Source organism: Phalaenopsis equestris, unplaced genomic scaffold (assembly GCF_001263595.1).
Source record: "Phalaenopsis equestris unplaced genomic scaffold, ASM126359v1 Scaffold000140, whole genome shotgun sequence".
NCBI classification, from domain to species: Eukaryota; Viridiplantae; Streptophyta; class Magnoliopsida; order Asparagales; family Orchidaceae; genus Phalaenopsis; species Phalaenopsis equestris.
The window spans coordinates 136055-158733 of record NW_018164582.1 but is presented as its reverse complement, the minus strand read 5'-3'; the positions used below and the strand labels follow the sequence as shown (position 1 = coordinate 158733).

Below are 22679 nucleotides of genomic sequence, written 5' to 3'. Positions count from 1 at the left end.
ATGGAAGTACACACTAGAGACTAGAAGATGGTACAATCCGATAACATAGAGCACGATAGTAAAAGAGCACTAGAAGTTACGATCGCATACCAAGCAATAAATAGAACGGCATATATAAAAAATAATAAGGAAAACAACTACTTGACAATGCTATCTTAACCCATCAAAATAATCGACACAAAAACTGAAATATCAAAAATAGATCTAATGCGGAATACGTTGCCCTTGAGGTGTCGTTCGTCCAAGCGACGACCTAGTGGAACATGTTATGTATGAATATCAACGAGTGATTTTGACAAATCAAACTCAATAAATAGTCATACCAACAATAAAATATGATAAGCAGTATACATGCAGTATAGATGCATATATATATATATATATATATATATATCTATATATATATATATATATATGTATTATAACAAAAAGAATATTGTTAAAATTGTAATGAGATCTTAATGCTAATATGGTGTCAAACTTAATAGGAAATGTTTTTGAATTAATGATGATAAATTAAATTCAATGACAATCAAATTTACATATTCCAGTGCAATCATTCTCAAACCAATTAAGTCTCATTAGTATATTAATCAATCCAGAAAGTAAACACACTCAACAAAAAAAAAATATCAATGAATTCATGTAGAGCCGTCCTTTTGTAAGTCCGTCGGCTTGACTAATCAACACCCAAAAGGATTTTACCAACCTGCATGTCATTGTATACAAGCATATAACTATAAATTTTTTCAACATATATAATATAACAATATGACAAATAATGTAAGAAAATTAATTACTACAATTACAAAATTAAATATAATATATAGAAACCTATGCAACAATAAATAAAGACAAATATTCATTTATGAATGATAGCAGATCCTACAATAGCTGCGTAGCAATATAAATGAAGCACAAAAAGACAAGACTAACAATTTTATAAAGTAATTAGGATTCTAATACAAAAAATAATGCTAATGCTCTTAAGAACGAATAATACGTTCATTCTCTAATAAATGCTAATGCTCCTAACAAAGAATAATACGTTCATTCTCTAATAAATAATAATAATTTATCTCAAAGCGAGAGAATTGACGCCCCCAATTATTTCAGGTTCAATCTACAATGATAGTAGGGAGACGAGAAAAATGTCGTGCTCTCCCCCAAGCATTAAAAGAAGAGCTAATCGATACAAAACTCCACCGACCAAATCTTTTAACTCCACACATAGGTGAAACTTTGAGAAACACATGATCTCCAACTTTAAATTCACTATCTTTGTGCTTTGGGTAAAAATATCTCCTATGACTCTCCTGCACTGCACATAGTCATTCTCGAATATGATAAACCTTCTCAATAGCTTGATCGACTAGTTGAGGTATGAATAACTGCTTCTCGCCAACCTCAAATCAACGCAAAAGGGATTTTCACTTTATGTCATGAAGAGCTTAATATGGTGTTATGTTGATGCTAATTTGGAAGGTATGATTATAAGCAAACTCCACTAATGATATATAGTCTTACCGGCTGCCTCTAAGCTCCAAAATGTAAGCATTCATCAAGATTTTTAATATTTGAATGATGCGCTTTGTTTGATCACCTGTATGGAGGTGAAAAGCAATACAGAAGTCCAAATTCGTGCCTAAAGCCTCTTGCACCTATTTTTATAATTTGAAAGTAAATGTCCAATCTCAATCAAATACAATCATAATTGATATTCCACATAGTTGAACAATATTATTTATGTATATCTTGTCGAACTTCTCCACTGAATAATTTTATTTAATTGATAGAAAATGAGTTTACTTAGTGAGCAGATCGAACACAACTCAAATAGCATCATGACCTTACTTTGACCTACGTAAAATAACTAAACCTGCACAAACTAACTACAAAATTTATTGCAACCTCCTCCCATTGTCATTCTTAGATAGGGAGAGACTACAAAAAACACTGGATTTCTTATTATTTTGTTTTGATCATCTAACAAGCCAAGCACTTGGCTATAAAATCTATCCCAATACTCTTCATGACATGCCACCAGAACAATCTTTTTCATGTTTTGATATATCTCAGTACTTCTTGGACGAACAGAATACGGACTAGATTATGATTCATGGAGTATCTCAAATCAAACTCCTTTCTGATCTCGAACACAAACCAATCCTGAAATCTCAATGTGCTAGCTTGATCGATAATGAACTTTGGGACTTAAACCATTTTGAGCTTGCTCTCTATGCTGTAGTAGGCTTACATTCTTCGTCGGAGTTGCATGAGCACGATCTACTTGTGTAGGCCAAGCAAAGATGTGCTACATAATTGAGTTGACTATTAGAGGTACCATCTCGAGTTGAAGTTGCTTCATCTCTATTTTTAGTCATCGCTCTTAGGTGATCATCCACATGACATTTGTTGAAGATTTCTTGCTCAATACATCTATAACCACATGAGCTTTACCGGGGTGATACTGAATTTGGAGATCATAATCTTTCACCAACTCAAGCTAACAAGTCTGCCTCAAGTTCAACTCATTTTGACTAAAATATATTTCAGTCTCTCATAATCAGTGAATACCACACAATGAACTCCATAAAGTTAATGTTGTGGCTAATTCTAAGTCATGAATAGGATAATTTCTCTCATGCTCCTAGAAGCATAAGTTATAATTCTATCGTGTTGTATTACAATACAACCCAAACTTTGATGTCAAAGCATTGCTGTAGATTTGAAATTCATCTGTGTTAAAAGAAATAGTAAGGAAAAGGGCTATCATCAAATAGTTCTCGAGTTTCTACAAACTCTACTCACAAAAATCAAACCGTTCTAACTTAAGAGCTTTTCGAATCAACCTTATTAGAGGTGTAACAATAATAAGAAAAAAATTTTAAAATCTCCAATATTAACCAATTAAATTGAGAAAGCTATGAATCTCGGCAATAGTGCTGGGCCTCATAAAATCTATTATTATCTTAATTTTGGCAATCTCAACAGAAATTTCAACTACTGTAATAATATGACCCAAAAATATTGTATTCAAAACCAAAATCCACACGTAGAGAATGTGACCCAAAACTTATTTTATCGAAGAATACTCAATGTTGCTCTCAAATGTTGGGTGTGCTCATCTTCATTCTTAGAATAAATTTGTATATCATCGATGACGATGATAACAAAATGGTCCAAAAAAGACTTGAAGAGTTTATTCATCAAGTCTATGAAAGCAAAAGGGGGCATTAGTCAACCCAAATGATATATTTAAGAAGCCTTACTATATGTATGATTAATTTACATTCCCTTGAATACAAGGTTTACAGAGTCTCGTATGTTGAGGCAAGAATGATTGGCATCGAGATTGAAATGTTTGGCTACTTATTCTGATTTAATGGATGATTACTTATTAGGGAAGAAAAGTTAGGAGCTCATTTCTCACTATTCATTAATATGATTTAAATATTAATAATGTATTATGAAATGTATATATTTAAGCATGGTATTTTGTATGAGTCATATTCATATGATGTAATAGTTGAGCCTTACTATCAAATTTATAGCGTAAATTTTTAAAAAATAATATGTACTGTATTAGAACTATTGGAAAAACATACTACAAATACAAATTACGAATTAATAATGATAACATTTTTTATTATGTAAGCTTTAATTTAGTATGATATTTTATAATATGTTCTTATATGTATTATGCATGTATTATTCGCTAAACCCTTTTATATATTGATTGGTCGGATCAACAGTCTACAAATGATGTCTTTTTGAGAAATCATTAAATTTTCATGAGACTAATACATATCTTTCTAACTTCAAGGTGTCGTAATAAACTGATCACATATTTACTTGAAACATAGAAAGAAGAATGACATATGACCGATAAGTCAATTTTGAATATATAAATCTTTTATGCTTTTAATTGGATGTATCTACATTTGAAAGCAATGAATGCTTCCATAGATTATTTTATACCAACTTTATTGTGTAATAATCAATATTATATGATAATGTTATTTGATATCTTTTATAGATTGCCTATAACAATTATGGTATATTGTTTATTTTTATAATAAAATGTCTTAAGTTTAGTGTTATTAGAAATCAAAAACTATAATATTATAAAAAAAATGCAAATGGTTGACTTCCAATGATAAGCCTAAGCTTTTATGTTAAAAATAGATTAAACCAATGATATATTCGTTAAAGCATTTGTCCAATTCATTTCTTAACATGTTAATAAAGGAAGTTCCAATAGGACACATTGAAGATAAATGATTCATGAAGCTGAACCCACTTAGAGGGATAAAGGCTTTGTTATTGTTGTTGGCAATAAAGAAGGTTTGTCTGTGTGTACATCGAGAACATGCCAGCACGAATCTCGAGGAGATCCATGGATAATGAGATAGAAAAGTACAACTAAGGAGGACCCACTGGCGTGAGACCAAATGACCCACTTGACCAGATGCAACCCTCTGAACTAGGGCTAGAGGTCGACCAGGTATAGACCACCTGAACTCAAGGGAGGAGTTCAGAGGCATCGATTTGCATATCATTGCAACCAAACTCAAGGGAAGAGTTCAGTATCACCAACTGTCACATGGACGCCACTGAGATTCCACATCAGAGTCCAAGAAGTGGTAATAGCATAACCCACAAACATCCCAAAGATCCATAGATCAAGAGATTAAGGCCCCGTTTGGGACAGCTTATAAGTGCGGGCGGACGGTTTTGAACACTACATTCCCCAATTTTAGACCGCGTTTTGAAAACGGGGTATTTTATTCCTTAATAAACGCTAGCCGCGGGATCAACCCCGCGGTCCGCGTTTTTGCAAGCGACTTTACCCAGCTGCCCTCGTCTCGTCTCCTCAGTTTCTCGCGATCGATCCTTCGCTCTCCCATAACTCCCATGGTGTCATCATCCTCCATAAACTTTTATTTCGCTAGTTTCGAGTAGGGGGGTCTCTCCCTTCCATGGCTCCACGCTTTCTTTACTCCACTTTTTCTTCTCATCTCCATTCCATCCTTCTCCCATGACTCTCTTCCATCTGAAGAGCTAAGCTCTTGTTATTCAATTTCTCCAGCCTTTCAAGTAGGGCGGCTTTCTTTTGTTCGCATCATTCTCTGATGGATGACGATCTAGGTCGGACTACGATTACCGGTAAGACCATAAACTTTGCAGAGCAGAAGAACACTGACCCCCAGGTATTTGGGTTTTTTTTTTTTTGACTTTTTTGAAGAAATTAGGTATAAATAGTGTTTTTATTGGCTCCATTTTGGTAATATTCAAAGTTTTCATTGGATTCTTTGCTTGTGCTCTGCTTTGGTTCATGCTTATTGTTTTGCATTTTGATCTGCTTGTTTTAGGTTCTTGCTTGATGCGAGGCTTAGGTTTTAGATCTTCTTGCATTGCTTCTTAGCTTTACTGTCAAGTGTGTTTGATTGAAATCTGTTGTTCTTTTCTTCTTCTTATTTAAAAGAAAAAATGTTGATGGAAGAGATCAGGGAAGAAAGAAATGGTTATCTTATTTTGTGTACAATTTAAATTTAAATTTTGCCAAATATTATTTGGGTGATTTCACAGGAAAACATCTTATTTTTAATTTCACTAAGTTCATTCTCTTTAAGGGTAATAACTCGGAAGCCACTGTTTGCTAGTTTTTATATACATATATATTATATTTGGAGTTGTTAACTGCTTAGAACAAGGCCTAGTTGGGATCTTGCGACAACTGGGCTATCTCTCAGAGACAGTGATACTCTACTAGTGCATATTATGTCACTTTCAATTTGACCCGTTTTACTTGCCTTAGGTCAGTATTTTTCAAATTTTTTATTATGGATGAAGCACAAATTAATCAAATCTGCATTGTTGTTCTCACCCTTACATTGCTATACCATTACTACCATGCATATATTGATTGAAACCCATGCATGACACCGAGTAATATTGGAGATAAATGGGTCAGAAAGTTATTACGTGGTCACCTGACACATTTTGCAAATTAGAATCAGCTGTTCTCAAAACGCATTAACCAAACAATCGGACAGATCATCCGGATCAGCTGCTCATCAGCAGATTATCAGGATAAGTTGTTTATCAACAGAAGCTGGATAAGCTGCAGCTGCCCCAAACAGACTCTCAATATCTATCAGATTTTGACGATTCACTCTCTGCCTGATAGCCAAGTCTCAGTCAGCTAATAGGAGCTCATCAACCAAGGATCAACGATTGACAGTCAGGCTAGAACAATCAATCGGAGAAAGCAAGTCGATCAAGCCAGACTTGCTGACTTGAAGATCATCAAAGGTCAACCGGCAACCCTGATCCAGCATAGTCAGAGGAGCAGGTCTTGCCAAACCAAGGCCCAATGATTTCACTCGATTTATTCAAAGGGTAATCGAGCCATAGGTCCATACGTGTGTAATACCCAAAATATCATGTAAGCCCCACTAAAGCAGGAACAAACATGTAACTTCACATATTATACCCCTCCTTTATAAAAAGAGTTATAAGGGCATTTTATCAGAAAGAGCTAATCAATAAAATAGATTACTGTTCATTATTGTGCACTTCCCTCTCTCTTTCTCTTTCTTCTATCTTACGTTCTATTCCTTCAGTGTTATTCACAGACAGATTCAGATTCAACACTATGATAACATGATTTATAAAGTTTGAGACCCTCATAAAGCTTAGAATTTTCACCATTTTGGCTCCTAAATCTAAGCTAAAATTATCAAAACATACAAGACTTTGAAATTAGTCTCATATCATTATACTAATAATAATAATAAATATCAAAACAATCAGTTTTCAATCATAAATTTATGTTTTCAAGTTAAAATTAAATTTGATTGATGGTATATTTGACATGGTTTTAAGGTCTCTTTGATTCTTATTTTCTAACTAGTGAATGTAATAACTATCTCTCAATCTCCATAGGAAAGATAAATCATAAGTTCTTGGTAGGAATGATCAAAGCTTGGATTTAGTTTAGCTTTAGGAGCCAAAATGAAAGAAGAACAAATTTTTAAAACAAAAAAGTTGAAAGCAGAAATCAGATGTGGAAGCAAATCGGATGAAATAAAAAATGAAAATTTACATATATATCAATTCTCTGTATTTACACATCTGATACCTAAGCTTCAATTTTTACATATGTCACCTTGCTCAAACAAGAAAATGTGTATTTCATTTTTTTATTCAAATTAAAAATAGTGATATTTTTAATATGATATGAAACATTTGGATGGTATAAATGTAAAAAGTAAAATATGGGTGTTAGATACACAAATACATTGGAATTGGAAGGTATGTATGTATTGAAAAACTCTAAAGAATCCCCTTCCAAATTCACCATGAAATAGAATCACATAGAATTAAGAAAACCGGAACAAACTTACGAACAGATGCATAACAAAAGCAAAACAGAAAAACACATTAGAATTTAACGTGGAAACCCAGAGAACAAAAAAAAAAACACGGAGTCACACCATCAGAAAAATTCCACTATGAAAATTAAAGAGTTTACAAAGAACACACTGAAAAAATTTATAATAGCACACTCCAAGCTCTTCCTTCTCTAATCCGATGCGAGATACACAAGTCGAAATCACTGAAGTCCTCCTCTCAAACACTTCTCATTTTCACCGGGATCTTTGTCAAAGAATTCTCCACATAGAGAAACTTCACGCACTAAAGATATACATTCATCGCTAGAATTTTGGCACTTGGCTTCGGTTTAGATCTCACACTTAGTATTGGTCCTCTGTATATGCACCTTTGTCAGGATCACCTTCATAGTCACGTACCGTGGTGTGGCTCAACCTCGGTCTCAACCTTAATGAAATCCAATTGAAGCCAAGCATAGCTTCAGTTTCTTAACACTCTTCACCTTCGTCAACATATCCACAAGATTTTGACACAAGAATTTAATGTGGAAAAACCCAAGAACAAGGAAAAATCACTAAGCAACACCACCAGAAAAATTCTACTATAAAAATTAGAGAGTTTGCAGAGAACACACTCAATTTCCTTTCGACATTCAAGGAAGCATACAATACCTCGCTACAAACTCTTCCTTCATCGATCCAACGCGAGAAACACACGTCAAGATCGTCGAAGTCCTCCTTTCCGAAACTTCTCACCTTCACCAGGGTCTCTGTCGAAGAGCTCCCCACATCCAGGAACTTCAAGCACTAAAGAGATACATTCATCGATCTAATTTTGGCATTATAAACCAAAAAATTATAGGATAACTACTCCAGGCACAAAGGCGCTCGAACTTGGGCGCGGGAGCGCCGGTGCCTTGAGTAATTAGCGCCTAAGGGCACAAGTGCACCCAACACATCCCCTGTTCATCTATTGTGCCTAGTGTGGGCACTTGAGCTCCCACAACCCCATGCGCTCAGTCCTGAGAGTGCAGGTGCTTCAAATCAGACTCCATCTCCTAACAGTATGTAAATGCCCCAATAGAAAAAACACATCTATCATTTGGATTTATCTAGAAAATATCATATGCAACGTAATTGAGATAATTAACACAACACTTCAAATGTGTGAAAAAATATACAAAAACCTTTTAAAGTGAACTTATATTTACGCATTTTCTTAATTAACATCATTAGAAGCATTTGATATGTCATCAATAATTCATACATTTGATTTCAAATCTCTTAAAAAACTTACTACTTATTCTTATAATTAGAATCATTCATTGTAAAATCTTAATGAGGGGCATTTGCATACATACCACACTATTTATTTGTATTTAAATACTAAACATCTAAACTTTTGTAATTATTACATTGATAACACTCAACCACTAAAAGTATCACTACTACTTATTTTTTAAAAGTGAAATATGTCTTCTCATACATAGGTAAACTGTTATAAATGTAAAAATCGAAGTTTACGCATTAGATATGTAAATATAATGTAATTGTGATACAGTTATATGAAAATTTAAATGGGTGAAAAACAACAATTCTCCTCCCAAAAAAATAGAAAAATTCAGACTAAGCACAATTTAGCTTATCATAACAAAAAAAAGTAGAAAAATGATAAACCTACATGCATGATGAACTATCAAAAAATACATGACCATAAATGGTTACCTTACAAGTTACAACAACATTAGAATTTTAAAAAAAATGAGAATGATGGATTAACAAATTAATAAACATAAAAATCAAGACTTACCTCACATTTTCTTCCTCACAGGTAAGCTTCCCTGGAGGACACAGCAATTAAATAATTGAATAATAGACCGTTGATTCAACATCGCTTTCATTCACATAATTCTTCTTCCATGTTGATGAATGTTTGATTTAGATACTACCATGCCGGTTAAATTAATGAAGAAGGATTCCTAACACAAATAAATTGTATCATAAATTCAGGTTTAATGCCACAATTAAAAGCAATTTCCTCTTTCTCTATCGGCATCAATCATCAGGTTTTCGTTAGATATTCCATAAAATTAAAAATTAAATAAAAAAAAAACTTTTATGGTGAAGTGCTTACCATCTCGAAGGGAGAAAGGCGGTGAAGATAAAATCCTTCCAATCTTCCACTGCAATAGGTTGGGAAAAAAGAAAAACAACAAAGTTACAAAACACCAACTCATGGTTTCCCGGCCAAAAAATAAAAAAGAGAGTGCAAATAGAAAATGTTAAGGCACCTAAACCTTTTGATGGCTAAAAATATATATTAATGTAAATACTTTAAGTGGGTGACCATCACTCATATGCTTAAGTTCTAAGATAAAAAAGAATTTAATCTTCAGTGTATCCAACTCAACTTTAGTTTCCTTTTATATCATTAGGATCGAGTGGCTCATAAAATTTATATCTCCATAAGATATTGATCGGTTTTTCACCATGGTTGAGTAAAGTTCAAGAGGGAATGACGAGCTCTTATGTGCGAGCGAGATTGTTAAAAAAAGTGTAACAGTGAGTTTTGATTTCACATTGATTAGTTAAAATATGTTGGTATAGAAATATAAAATGGTTGGCCCTCTTCCACCATAAAAAAATTGCATTAGAGCGCAAGGCATGCATAAGATTAAGTGGTTCACAAGGTTTGGTTAGGCAAAGGTGAAGAGTGGGTGACTTCCATAAGTAATCCAAATGGTCGAGTGATTTTTTGTGTATGATACTTGTAAAGGCTTCCAATTGGTCAAGATAAATGGCTAATAAAGGAAAGTGCCAAAATGCTCCCCATACTTTTTTTAGAGGTGTATTTTAATTCTAGAATCTATAAAAGTGTTAATTTAGTCCCCACACCTTTTTAATGGGTTCTAAAATAGTATTCTTTGGAAACTAATTCAGCCTAAATTAAAAGTTTTTTTTGGACTAATTTGACAATTCTATAAACTCTAGGACTGAAATGACCCAACATAAATAATTAGGGGACTATTTTGACACTTTACTCATGAATAATATGATGAGCTCTAATGTTAAGGCGATATTGTCAAGGCACTTTGAGCTTAGTCCGATATCAGATAGGTAAAATGTACTGTTATAAAAATATCAAGAGATTGAATCTCACCCATACACTTCATAGATTGAAAATGTTTGATTGTTGGTCAATCTTTTATAACCCGTTTAATGCACTCTTGGACACAAAATAATATGGAGAAGTCCTCACCTAGCAACATTAAAGTTTCCATTTTCTGAGTAAGGAATTTGCTCTTGATGCATAGGACCAGGGTTGCCCAAGAAAGCTATGCCTCCACTGTTATAATGCTGCCCAGCACAACCCAGCTTGCTTATGTAGGCATTCTGCAGAGTTTTTCATCAGAAGTTATTAATCGCATGTATTATGACCATGATAAATTAGAAATACAAAGAAAATGATTAGACTCTGCCTACCACTCCATTATTCAGAAATATTTGATGAAGTGGCCGATAAAACACTATGGACTTCTGCTCATGTATCTCTTGGCAGGCCATTAGTGGATGAAATCCTACAACTATGCGCCTGAATGATTTTGATTTTGGCAAGAGATTAAAAACAAAGGAACTTCTTAAAGAGGTATAATATGAAAGCTAAGGAGTAAAAAACTATTAAAAAGTATTGCAAGTGAAAAGTTATTCCTCCTGTAAACATGAAACCCTAAGATCATAATATGAAAAAAATAGTTTATAAAAACTGATTATCAAAAGGTGAAACAAGAACCGGTTTTATTTGTCATTCGAAGTTACATAAGAGAGCTAAAGTCTAATATTTTATGATCAAGTTAGATGGAACAAGGTGAATATAAGGCCATAGTAAAAGATGCAATCTCAATTAAAGAAAATGATGCTCCTTTAAATAAATTATTAAATGAGAATTGTGAAAGATGAATCCATTTATTAAATTGATTAAAAAAGTGAGCTTAAATGTTAAGAAGATTAAGATAATTAATTTTCCTAAAAGATAATGTAATCCCAATATGAGATAGATTTAAATATATTAGGCCAATGAAAAATAAGGAAATAACTTCTAATCATGCTATGTGAGTGAAACAAAAAGTTCCAAAAAGAATGTCATGAAAACTTACAAGAAAAATTTATAAAACTTAAATCAAGTTGGTAATATTCTATAAATCTAAGCTTAAGCAATTGGAAAGCTGAGAAGTTCGGCTCTTCTCCATGGTGGGTCGATCGGTTGCTTCACAAAATCATGGAAATATTTGATTGAGGGTATCTTTGGAAGCACCTTTCCTAATTTTATTCTTGATAAGCCACCAATAATTTTTCATTATCCGGCACGAATCTGTGCATCAATCGAAAAATGGGACTAAGGTTGTGTGCATCAATCGAAAAATGCTTCGACTAGATCGGCATCGCACTCTTTTGAATCGGTTGTTCGAATCATTATTTCGTCTGTGGCGCATGTGTTGTTTGCGCCGTATGATTCATCTGCATGTCGTCATCTAAATCACTCATCGATATCGCACGTTTACTTATTGCGCATCGACTCCGTTTAACTGCACTGTTCGAAGCTTCCACAACAAAGTTAAGTTTCCTCTTGTTCCATTGCATCGCCCGCTTCTTTGGATCACTTGACCTCAACAGGATCACTCATCTGCGTCGTCCTCTCGTTTGGATCTCCTCCTCCAGCTGTAAATCTCCTGTGTCATCTCGGGAACTCACCCCTGCAGGCAGCCGGAACTCTTCCAAAGCCAAATTTTCTCCATTCCTCGGCTCTTCCATGTGGCAGGAAGCCTCCCTGATGTACGCCTTTCCACTGTAGACTCTTTATTTGCTCTTTCATACAGCAGAAATTCTTCCTGCTATAATTTCAATAAGAATTGTCCGTACGAGCCCTCCTTTGTTCCTTTCTACTGCCGGAACTCTCTTTGAAATAGAAATTAGTCCTGCTACAGGCCCTCCTCCACTGGGATTCTTTCAGCCGATCTACAGGCTCTGCGCCAGAGCCACTTCTCCTCTTCTTGGCACTAGAATTCTCCCTGCAGAATCCATCTCTTCAATTTCTGCAGTCAGAACCTTCCTGGCAGCAGACCCTTCTCCAAATTCTCTCTGCAAGCACCTTTTCTGTCAGAATTCTCCTATCCCGCAACAACAACAATATACGGGTTTATGATCAGATAAATATGTCAAGTTTTACTTAGGAGGTTAATTCAAAGACCATGAATTATGTCCAGTCAACTTCTAAACTTCTGAAAAAACTCCTTGAGGGCAATTTAGAATCGCACAACAATCTCTTGTGTAACACCAAAGTAATATATTATTCTCCCGTCTCACTAATAATGTAAGATTTAGAACTAGAAGTATAGATTCAGGAGCATCCGATCATATGCCCGGAAACACCAATACTCTAGTCAACTTTCAAGAGGCTTATACATTTAGAACAGTCAGACCTACAGATGGCTAACACTAAATAAATGTTGGAAAAAAAGATGTAGAGCTCTCCCAAGATATTACTATTCTCTCTGCTTTATGTTTCACATTTGGATGCAATTCAGTTTCAATCAGTAAGCTTATTCATAATATGAAATGTATAACTAAATTTCTTAAAAATTCTTGTGAATTTCAGGTGGTAGAGTCGAGGAATGTGAATGACAGTACTAAAATGCATCAAGACTTATACTTAAGGAAAGTCTCTCCCTCCAAACACAAATAATTCCAACTCCATTTTTATCTCAAATTTTCCTAGTCTATGTCTGTCAAAAAATAAATTATATTATGACATTGTTGTCTGGGTCATACTAGTTTCAATTATATTACAAAGTTGTAGGCTCATTTATTTATCAATGAAAACCATAATTTTTATTAATATGAGATTGATCACTAGAAATAGTTGTCCTATGACCCAATACAAACTATCACACCATTTGTCCATCATCTCTAATGATATTTTGGGAACTTTAAAGATGAAAATTCTAAGTAAGGCTAGATGGTTTATCTTATTTGTTGAAGATCACAATTGAACTACTTGAGTATCCCTATTAAAGAAGAAATTTGAAATAACCCAAATCTTTCATAATATGATTCAAACTCAATTTCAATACAAAATTCAGATCCTCACAACTAATAATGCAAATGAATATTTCAATTACATCCTTGGGTCGTATCTTTAAAAAAATGAAATCAACTATGTGTGTTTATGTTTTGGTACCCCAAAATAAAATGAGACAACTAAAAGAAAGAGCAGGCATTTCCTTAAGGTATCATCATTAATTATGATTTCCATCAAGTTTCAAAATATTTTTGAGAGGAGACAATCCTTATCAATAAAAAGTCAAGCCAAGAACATCAAAACACCTCTTCATGTCTTGATGGCTACTTATCCTCACATCAGAGTTTTCTTTTCTACTATACTGTCTAAATTTTTTGGGTGTGTATCTTTTGTTTACATCCATTCCCAAAATTGCATAAAATTTGATTGTAAATCTTTCAGGTGTATTATTTTAGGCACGCCATTAATAATACGGGGTATAAGTGTTATTCTTATTTTTTCAAAAAAGACTACAACTCCATGGATGCCACATTTTTTGAAAAATCGTCCTACTACTCCAAAATTGCATAAAATTTGATTGTAAATCTTTCAGGTGTATTATTTTAGGCACGCCATTAATAATAAGGGGTATAAGTGTTATTCTTATTTTTTCAAAAAAGACTACAACTCCATGGATGCCACATTTTTTGAAAAATCGTCCTACTACCCCAAATTTGATATTCAACGCAAGAGTAGAAATGAAGGTCAATTTTGAGATGTATTTGATGACACCTACACGATCTCACTACCTACTACACCTAACCTTCATATCCTAGTTGAGGATGCACAACCAATCCAATAAACCCAACTTGAAGTCCATCATAAAGTACTTCATGCGTACACAAGGAGGAAGAAAAATCTTCATGTAAGACAACTTGCAATGACATAATTGCTTACACTAAAACCCGAGTCTATGTCACCTGAAATTTTGGGTAAGGAAGAGTTTAATACTCATGAGTTAAGTACTGAAGCATAATGACACAAATTCTTACTAAACATCATTGGGATAAGAAGTCAGTTGGATGCAAACGAGTATTCAACATTAAATACAAAAATTTCACTCAAGCCAATGAGATTAACTATTAGGAGACCTTCACGCTAGTTACCAAATTAAACACTACTATAGTTCTCATTTAAGTAGTAGCTAATGAGGAAAGTGCAGTGCATCAACTTAACATAAAAAAATATTCCTAAATGTGGATCTGGAAGAAGAAGAAGTCTATATGGAGATACCACCAGGACTTGAGAATGATTCCAACAAACACCTAGTATGCAAACTCAGGAAGTCTCTCTATGCGCTTAAGCATTCATCAAAAATGTGGTTTAAAAAGTTTGCTAACACTATGAGATCTAATGAATATTCTAAAGGTCAAGCTAAGCATACTTTGTTCATAAAATACACTCAGGGAGATAAGAATGTTTCACTAATAGTATATGCGGATGATATGATTTTTACTAATGATGATGAAAAAGAGATTCTCAATATCAAAGAAGTGTTTGCCACTGTGTTTGAAATCAAAGTCCTAGGAATCATGAGATATTTTTTAGGAATGAAGGTAGCAAGGTACAAGAAAACATCATTATATCGTAAAGAAAATATATCCTGGATGTAAGTTTGCTAATACTCCAATGGTTCTTAATAAGAAGTCTAATAAGGGAGAAAAAATTGTATATGTGAAAAATAAAGATATCAAAGATTAGTAGAAAAACTCATCTACCTATCACATACAACGCCAAATATTATATACTTTGTCAGCATTGTGAGCCAACATATAACTAATCAAGATGAAGAGCATTTTGAGATGATATATAGAATTCTGAAGTTTCTCAAGAAAACTCTTGATTATGGATTAATTTTTGAAAGAACCAAAAGCAACAAGGTAGAAGTCTACACTGATACGAGTTAAGCTGGGGAACTCACGAACAGAAGGCCTACCACAAGTTATTGGTCCCATGTATAAGAAAATCTGGTTAAATGAAGAAGAAACAAGCTGTTGTTTCTGGAAGCAATGTTGAATCAGAGTATAAGGCACTTGCCTTAAGAATCTATGAAGGGATTTGGATTTAGAAAATATTAAATGTATTGAGGTGCATCTCCAATAGGACTATACAGATATTTTGTGGCAGATAAGTATCAAATAGTATTGCCAAGAATCCAGTGCATATATCATGACAGGACCTAACATATTGAAATTGATAGACACTTTATCTCTGAAAGGGTTAATGGTGGAATTATAAAACTAAGCTATGTCCTGACCCACCAACAAGTTGCTGCTCTTTCTTTAAGCACCTTCTCAGAATTCAATACCAAGCTTGGTCTCTACAACATCTACGACCCAGCTTGAGGGGAAGTGTGGAAAACTGAGAAGTTTGACTCTTCTCCATGTTGGGTTGGCCGGTTACTTCACAAAATCATAGAAAGATTTAATTGGGGATATCATTGAAAACACCTTTCTTAGTTTTATTCCCTTCCTAGTTTATGTTTCTTTATTTTTTTATTTCATAATTATTTTATTTCCTAATTTAAACTAGATATATATGGTAAGTTTGCAATTTATGAGGGATTGATTTTACTATATATACGTACCCTACATATGAATAATAAAGTGAAGTAATTTTTCCTCTTCAAATTTATTTTCCACAAGCAAAGATGAATATATGGAGAAAAATGATTCATGTAGCCGACCCTACGTAGTGGGATTAAGGCTTTGTTGTTGTTGCTGTAAAGATGAATATATTAATTGCTAACTTAAAAGAGGAAAAGATGGATGCAAGACAAAGCTCCATTTTTATCAAATATAGGAACAAAAACAAATTTCTAAATATACAACAATATCAAAGCATTCAAGCAACCAATTCTTATTGGCGTTAGCCTTTGGAAAGTTATTTCCTCCATGTTGCGATTTATTTTAAGGAAAAACATCAAATACAATTAAATGTTATCAAAATTAAAAAAAAAAACATGCATTCTAAGAGAGCTTTCATAATAAGCATTGTAGTAATAAGATAAGAAATATACTGGAAAATTTTAACATTTCATTAGTATTCTTAACCTTATTCTAATTATTTTCAACAAGTTAAAACTAATCACTAAAATGTTTCTTATTTAATCTTTTGGCATTCTATAAATTATTAAAAAAATTATTAAAAAGATTTATTAATGAAAATGTTGTAAAAATATATCCTAAAACTCTTTAAATCTAATAAATATCTCCATATATCTCAAATGTTATCTTTTGTTGTCTTTTAAAACTAACTCAACAAGAGTTATTAGATCAATGAGTAACATAAATCACAATTCTAATTATTTTGACATTTAATTTTGTTTCCCTTAGAACTCTTAGTTCTTATTGCTCAAAAGAGCTTATTGTCAAATTTTTACTTCATTCTTAATGAATCTAATTTATTACAGTATTGAGATATTATTTCTTGTTGAAGCCATTTTATATACCTCATTTTCTATATTCTAAGCACCTGATCTGCCATGCAAGCTTTAAAGAGCTGTAGCATTAATATTGACTGCAATCATCTCTCAAAACTTCATGCTTTCTTTTAATTGATTATATTACTAATTATAACTTATACATGCATACCACACAATTCTTCTATATTTACATATTTAACACCCAAACTTTATATTACATGCATACTACTCAATATTTGGCATTACATCAAAAATACCACTATTACTAGCTTTTCAAAATTGAAATACACATTTTCATGTTTAGGTTTTAACATCGAATTGTTATACATGTAAATACCAAACTTTAGGTGTTAGATATATAAATGCATAAGAATTGTGTGGTATGCATATAAAAATCCCAAAATAAATAACTTCTAAATTTTGATGTATAACTATTCAAATAATCATATCTCCTTTCAAATAAAAATAGATTGAACTCTCTATGTATATAAAGGAAAGAACTTGGAACTTTTGACTAAAGAAACAAATGGTATCGGAATAAAGGCTAAAACTGCATCCACAATAAACATAAGCATCCAATTCATCATCTAATATTACAAAATATCTACCATCTTCATTCTTAATGCATCTAACCAAATTAAAAAATTGAGATATAATCTCTTGTCTAGACTATTTTATATATCCTTGTAATTGATCATATTACTAGCTAAGGTAAGAATAAATAACTTCTACAATTTGGTTGTATAACCATGTAAATACTTAAATCGCCTTTCAAGAAAAAATAAGAAACATAGATTGAACTCTAACTTTGAGCTTTTGACTAACGAAATAAACAAAAGCAGAATAAAGGCTAAAACTGTGATCAGAATAAGTAGCAGCATTCAATGTTAACTGAAAGGTAAAAAATTTCAATAATCTTCAAAATGACATGTACTATTTATAGGAGGAAGGAAAACCATTTACTGTCTGTCAAAGATAATATCCGTTGCAGCCAATACAACAGATCACTTTCAGATTCCTTTAACCCCTCCAAGTGCAAAAAATCCTTGCAGTATCAAGACAAATCAGTGATAAGTAAATCACTCTATTCTCAAGCATGCTATAACATATTTTTAAATTTTCTTTGAAATGTAACAAGTTTCAATGAGATGAACATGCAAACACAATGAAATGTAATAAAAGTACATCATGGAATTTGCAAATGTAAGAAAATATAGTATGTCAAGGAACATGTGAGCTAAACTTTCATAAATAAGAAAGGAAGGATATGTTTACAGGACGCATTGAACATCATCATTTTACATCATTAAACTTCAATGCTAGTACCTATAATGGAATGAATTTTCTTTGACAATTTGCATACTTAACAATAGAATGGATTTTCATTATCGTTATAAACGTGTGTTTCTTATTAAGCTTTGGAATTTACTAGTAAACTATACATGATTCCAAGCTCAACAACTATCATGACCTTGCTACATGCACTGATATAAACATTAAAACAATAACAAGTACAATGCTGTATATAACACAAAAAGAAATTATCATACTTGAAGTAAATGTCTTAAGTAATTTGATATGGTCATTAAAGTCCAACATGGAAAGTAGACATAAAATTTGACACAAGTTAAGAACATTCACAACCAAGTTTATAATTCAGAAAACATATGAAAAATATGTCATTTGCAAGTGTGCCCTATACTTATGAAAAGATGTACCCTAAATAGATATATCATTAGTAAGCAAATACAACATTCTTATTACCTGGAATAGTCCAGTCTCAATTCCAATAATGTCAAGTACTTCATCATTAGCTAACTTGATCTTCTTCAAGAAATATTTTTTTGATTTTCCTGACAAAGCTGTAGTAGTATACCTACAAGTATGAAGAAATATGACTGAATAGTAAAATGTAGTTTGAATTCAAAACAATTACTTAAAACAAACAAACTGACCAGGGGATACTCGGGATGGGGAAATGCAAAGAGGCCTGCAAATGTACGAGACGATCAGTGACATAGTGAAAATGCAAACAAACAAGAGTCTTATTGAATTCTTACTCCTGATTCAGCGTGACAGTTTCAAAGTAACATGTATTTGCATATTTATACTACATTTAAGATTTTGCTGTGATAACATTACATTTTGCATGAGCGGATCATCCTCTCCTAGCTCACCAATGTTGACCACAAACTTTGCCTTAAAAAGCTCAATTATCTCACTCATCTGCAACAAGAACACAATTTGCAAAATCTGTCATTTAAGAGTTAGATAGACAGAGCAAGAAATAAGAGGCAGTATAAAATAAAATGAAACAAATAAAGTAAACCCATCCAAAATTAGAGTTGGATTTGCTGCAGACCCAAATTTTAAGGCACCCACTATTTCAGCCTTATGACCAGCCCTTAATCCTTATTGCCATTCTCCAGCTAGTTGAAATAGCCAACGTTAGGTTCGTGGTGGTCTTTACCTTTTATATCACAATTGTTACAATTGTCATACTTCCAGAGTTATCTGCAACTGTCAGCCTTCGGTTGAATGTAATCCTAACCAATATATTTGGCATTTTCCTCATCTTTTAGCCTGCCTTCACTACCACCAAAGGGTTTGGTGCAATCAATGTCTTTAGAACTATCAAATTAATTGCCTTCACGTCAAGTGCTACTATTACCCTCAATTTCACCATAACTGTTGCCCTTAGAGAGAAGATAGCCATCACCTTCAAATTTACCATGGTCATTATCTCCTTGGATGAGGACTTTCATAATTTTATTTTTGATATCGCCACCCATATATCTCATGAAGATGACGACCTCAGATAATTGTGGTATTAGGTGGGTGAACTTATCATGCTTAAATTTAACTAAATCTTTTAATATAATAAAATAAACAAAAAAAAATTTCCCCAACAAACAGTAATACTTAATTATAAATTAATATTAATTGTATTTTTAATTGAATAAATATGTTTTTTATTTTAAAAATTTTAAGAGAGAAGTTTTGATGAACTTGTCACCCCTTGATTTTTTATTTTGTCACCCCTCTCCGAAAATTTTGATTCCACCACTACTCTCAGCTTTCCCTCAGTTATATTGAGGTCTAATGCTACTATTATTGACATCAATAATATATTAAAATTTATAATCACCATCTAAGATTTCAGCATCTCACAAGTTCTCCTTTCTGAAGTGGACAAAAGCAATGATCCATGCTTGCTAAGACTAGATAACGCTAGCTAATGCATAGAACAAGGAATCTCTCATAAATGTCGACTCATTTACCATAAAATATTTTGCTTCATCTCCTAATCTATTTGTAACCATCTCATTCAGTTTTTTTTATCCATAGTAGAAGCATTGTTCACACTCAGTCAAATAGCACGATTGATCACTTCTCAACAAGTTATGATGACTGTACAAGTTGCTTTAACATTCACTCTATAGCCTAATTACATCACTCATAACATTTAATGTAGCTTTATTACCCACTCCTCAACTAATCACATCTATTACACTTCTTTGTATTGTTTATCGCTGGAGATAACCATATTGCTCACGTCTTTACAAATAGCAATGACATCCACTCAGTCGCTAGTGATGCCTATACCCTCTCATGCAACTTTATTCCCGAAGATAGCCTTGTTTCCAACACTACACCTACTAATAATAACATCCATACCTCAGCTCAACGCCTATATCTCTAGATATAGCTTTATCATTCGCCTTATGGTTGGTCACATAGATCACACTTCTTAATTCAATATTCTCTTATGCAAGCCATATCACTCACTTGTCTATGAATAACTTTAATGATCGCTCCTAAGTTGATCAAGCCATTGATGCCAGTCTGTTGTTAACATATGCCACCTACACAACCAACAAAACTTTATTATTAAATCACTCTTTGATAGTAATTTTTTAGATAACCAAGCACATAGATACCTTAGCAATAAGAAAATTGTAATAGTTTGAAGGATCTCTACCATTCATCCAAAAAGACGGTACAAGGTAAATCTTCTATCACAAGGAAACACCATTATTTTGCTAAAAAAAATAACTCGGACTTGCAACCTTGATGGAATTTCCACATTGACTATTTAAGATATAATCGCAGCCAATAAAAATTTGATCCAAATCATGATGCATTCCCAATCTTGACATGAGAGAGAGTTTTAAGTTAATATCATCATAGCAAATTCCTAAAAAAACAATCAAAGAAATTTTGTGAAGGAACGTTACAAAAAAAACTATATTAATCAAGATTACATCAAATCGACCCTGTGAGCATAATCATTTTGAGTACCCTAAAATAATTACCAAACAATGCAGGCAATTTTGAATGAGCAAAAATAAATGAATTTTCTACCAAAAAAAAAACTCCTAAATTTTTTCTCAAATTTTTTTTTTTTAAATTCTAAAGTATTGGAAGATAGTTCTAGAAAATTTGAGTGAATTTTGTTGAAGGATTATGTCCCAACAATTTTTAGAAATGATTTTTTGTTGAAAGTACATGCCACAATGATTTTCTTAAGCCATTGAAAAAAATTCAAATTAAAAAAAAGTAATTGAATTATTTAATAGACTCATATTTTGTCATACAAAAATTTATAAAAGGGCAAATTTTCAAGTGATCTTAAAAATTTATATTTTTAATGTTTTATATTTGTTCGAAAAATTCAAAACATAAAATAGTATTAGAACTTTAATCATTAGAATTCTAAGAAGAACAAGTTTTCAAAAATAAAATCAATAGTTTCATTTCAAAGAGGTTCAAGCAAATGCATTCCCATGAAAAAAAATCTACGCCGCAATCTTGCACATGCCATAAACAACACTACACTAGGGCTTATGTTGCAATCTTACTTGTGCCTTAATCATCTCCAAGCTTATGTTGCAATCTTGTTTGTGCCTTAATCATCTCCAATGATTTTAAAACAAAGTTTTTTTTTTGTATCAGAAATATCAGTGCATTGGATTAATATCATAATCTCATTTGAATCTTAACTGTCATTATCAAGAAATGTATAGTCTAATTTCACCATGTTTCTCTCATGCAATTTTAATTTCAAAGTCATTTATATTATTAAGAATTATAGATAAGATTTGGGCCAAAGTTGATTTTAATTGTACCTTTGATGGCTACCAAATTGAAGACTCCACTCACACCTAATTCTTTACTACTACCACTATATGTAACTCTATAAAAGGAGAAGAAATCAAAGGTTGTGTATTATGACTTATTCTTTATACAGCTAAGGGCCTAAGTATAAAAGTAGGTGTTAGAAAAGTGATCAGTGGAATTATTAGAGGTTGGTAGTTATTTAGGCCGATGCCTGCAAAAAGGATGTCTTTGTCGAGTAATCAGCAAAAATCAATAAGGGGTTGGAGTAGATAGTTAAAAATTGCAGATTTTCTCGAAAAAAGATGACTGATAGAAGAATGCAATAATTTTATCATTGTTGAGCATAATCATTGAAGAAATGAGCTCAAATTTGAATAGAGAATAAAAGAGAAAAGAAAAATAATAGTAAGATAAAATTTAGAAATTATTTGGGTGAGAAACTAGTTGCATCCCTTATTTGCCTCAAGGCTAGTGAATATTATTTTCATTGCGTGATCATGACCTCTTAATCATAAACCCAAAACATAGGTGGATCTCATTAAACAATGCAAACTCTTTAATCTTTTTTTTTTGTGTGTTCTCCTTGAAGAATATTTTTATGTTTCGTATGCGTTATTCG

General features: G+C 32.6%; 1 protein-coding gene across 2 annotated transcripts in view; it reads right to left on the bottom strand.

Moving 5' to 3' along the window:
* Positions 1-491: 491 nt before the first annotated feature.
* Positions 492-22679, bottom strand: part of LOC110021744 (purple acid phosphatase 3) — a 23280-nt gene continuing 1092 nt past the window's right edge. Inside the window, exons 2-10 of one of the 2 annotated variants that reach the window (XM_020720360.1) lie at positions 19082-19165; positions 18895-18929; positions 18704-18815; positions 17896-17984; positions 10884-10992; positions 10660-10793; positions 9535-9583; positions 9211-9379; positions 492-709 (exon numbers count right to left, since the gene is read on the bottom strand). In XM_020720360.1, coding sequence (XP_020576019.1) covers positions 9302-9379; positions 9535-9583; positions 10660-10793; positions 10884-10992; positions 17896-17984; positions 18704-18815; positions 18895-18929; positions 19082-19165 — 690 coding nt within the window. In that variant the 3' untranslated portion in view covers positions 492-709; positions 9211-9301. Of the gene's footprint in view, positions 710-8103; positions 8423-9210; positions 9380-9534; positions 9584-10659; positions 10794-10883; positions 10993-17895; positions 17985-18703; positions 18816-18894; positions 18930-19081; positions 19166-22679 lie in introns of those variants that run through there. The other variant, XM_020720361.1, reaches the window with a different exon arrangement.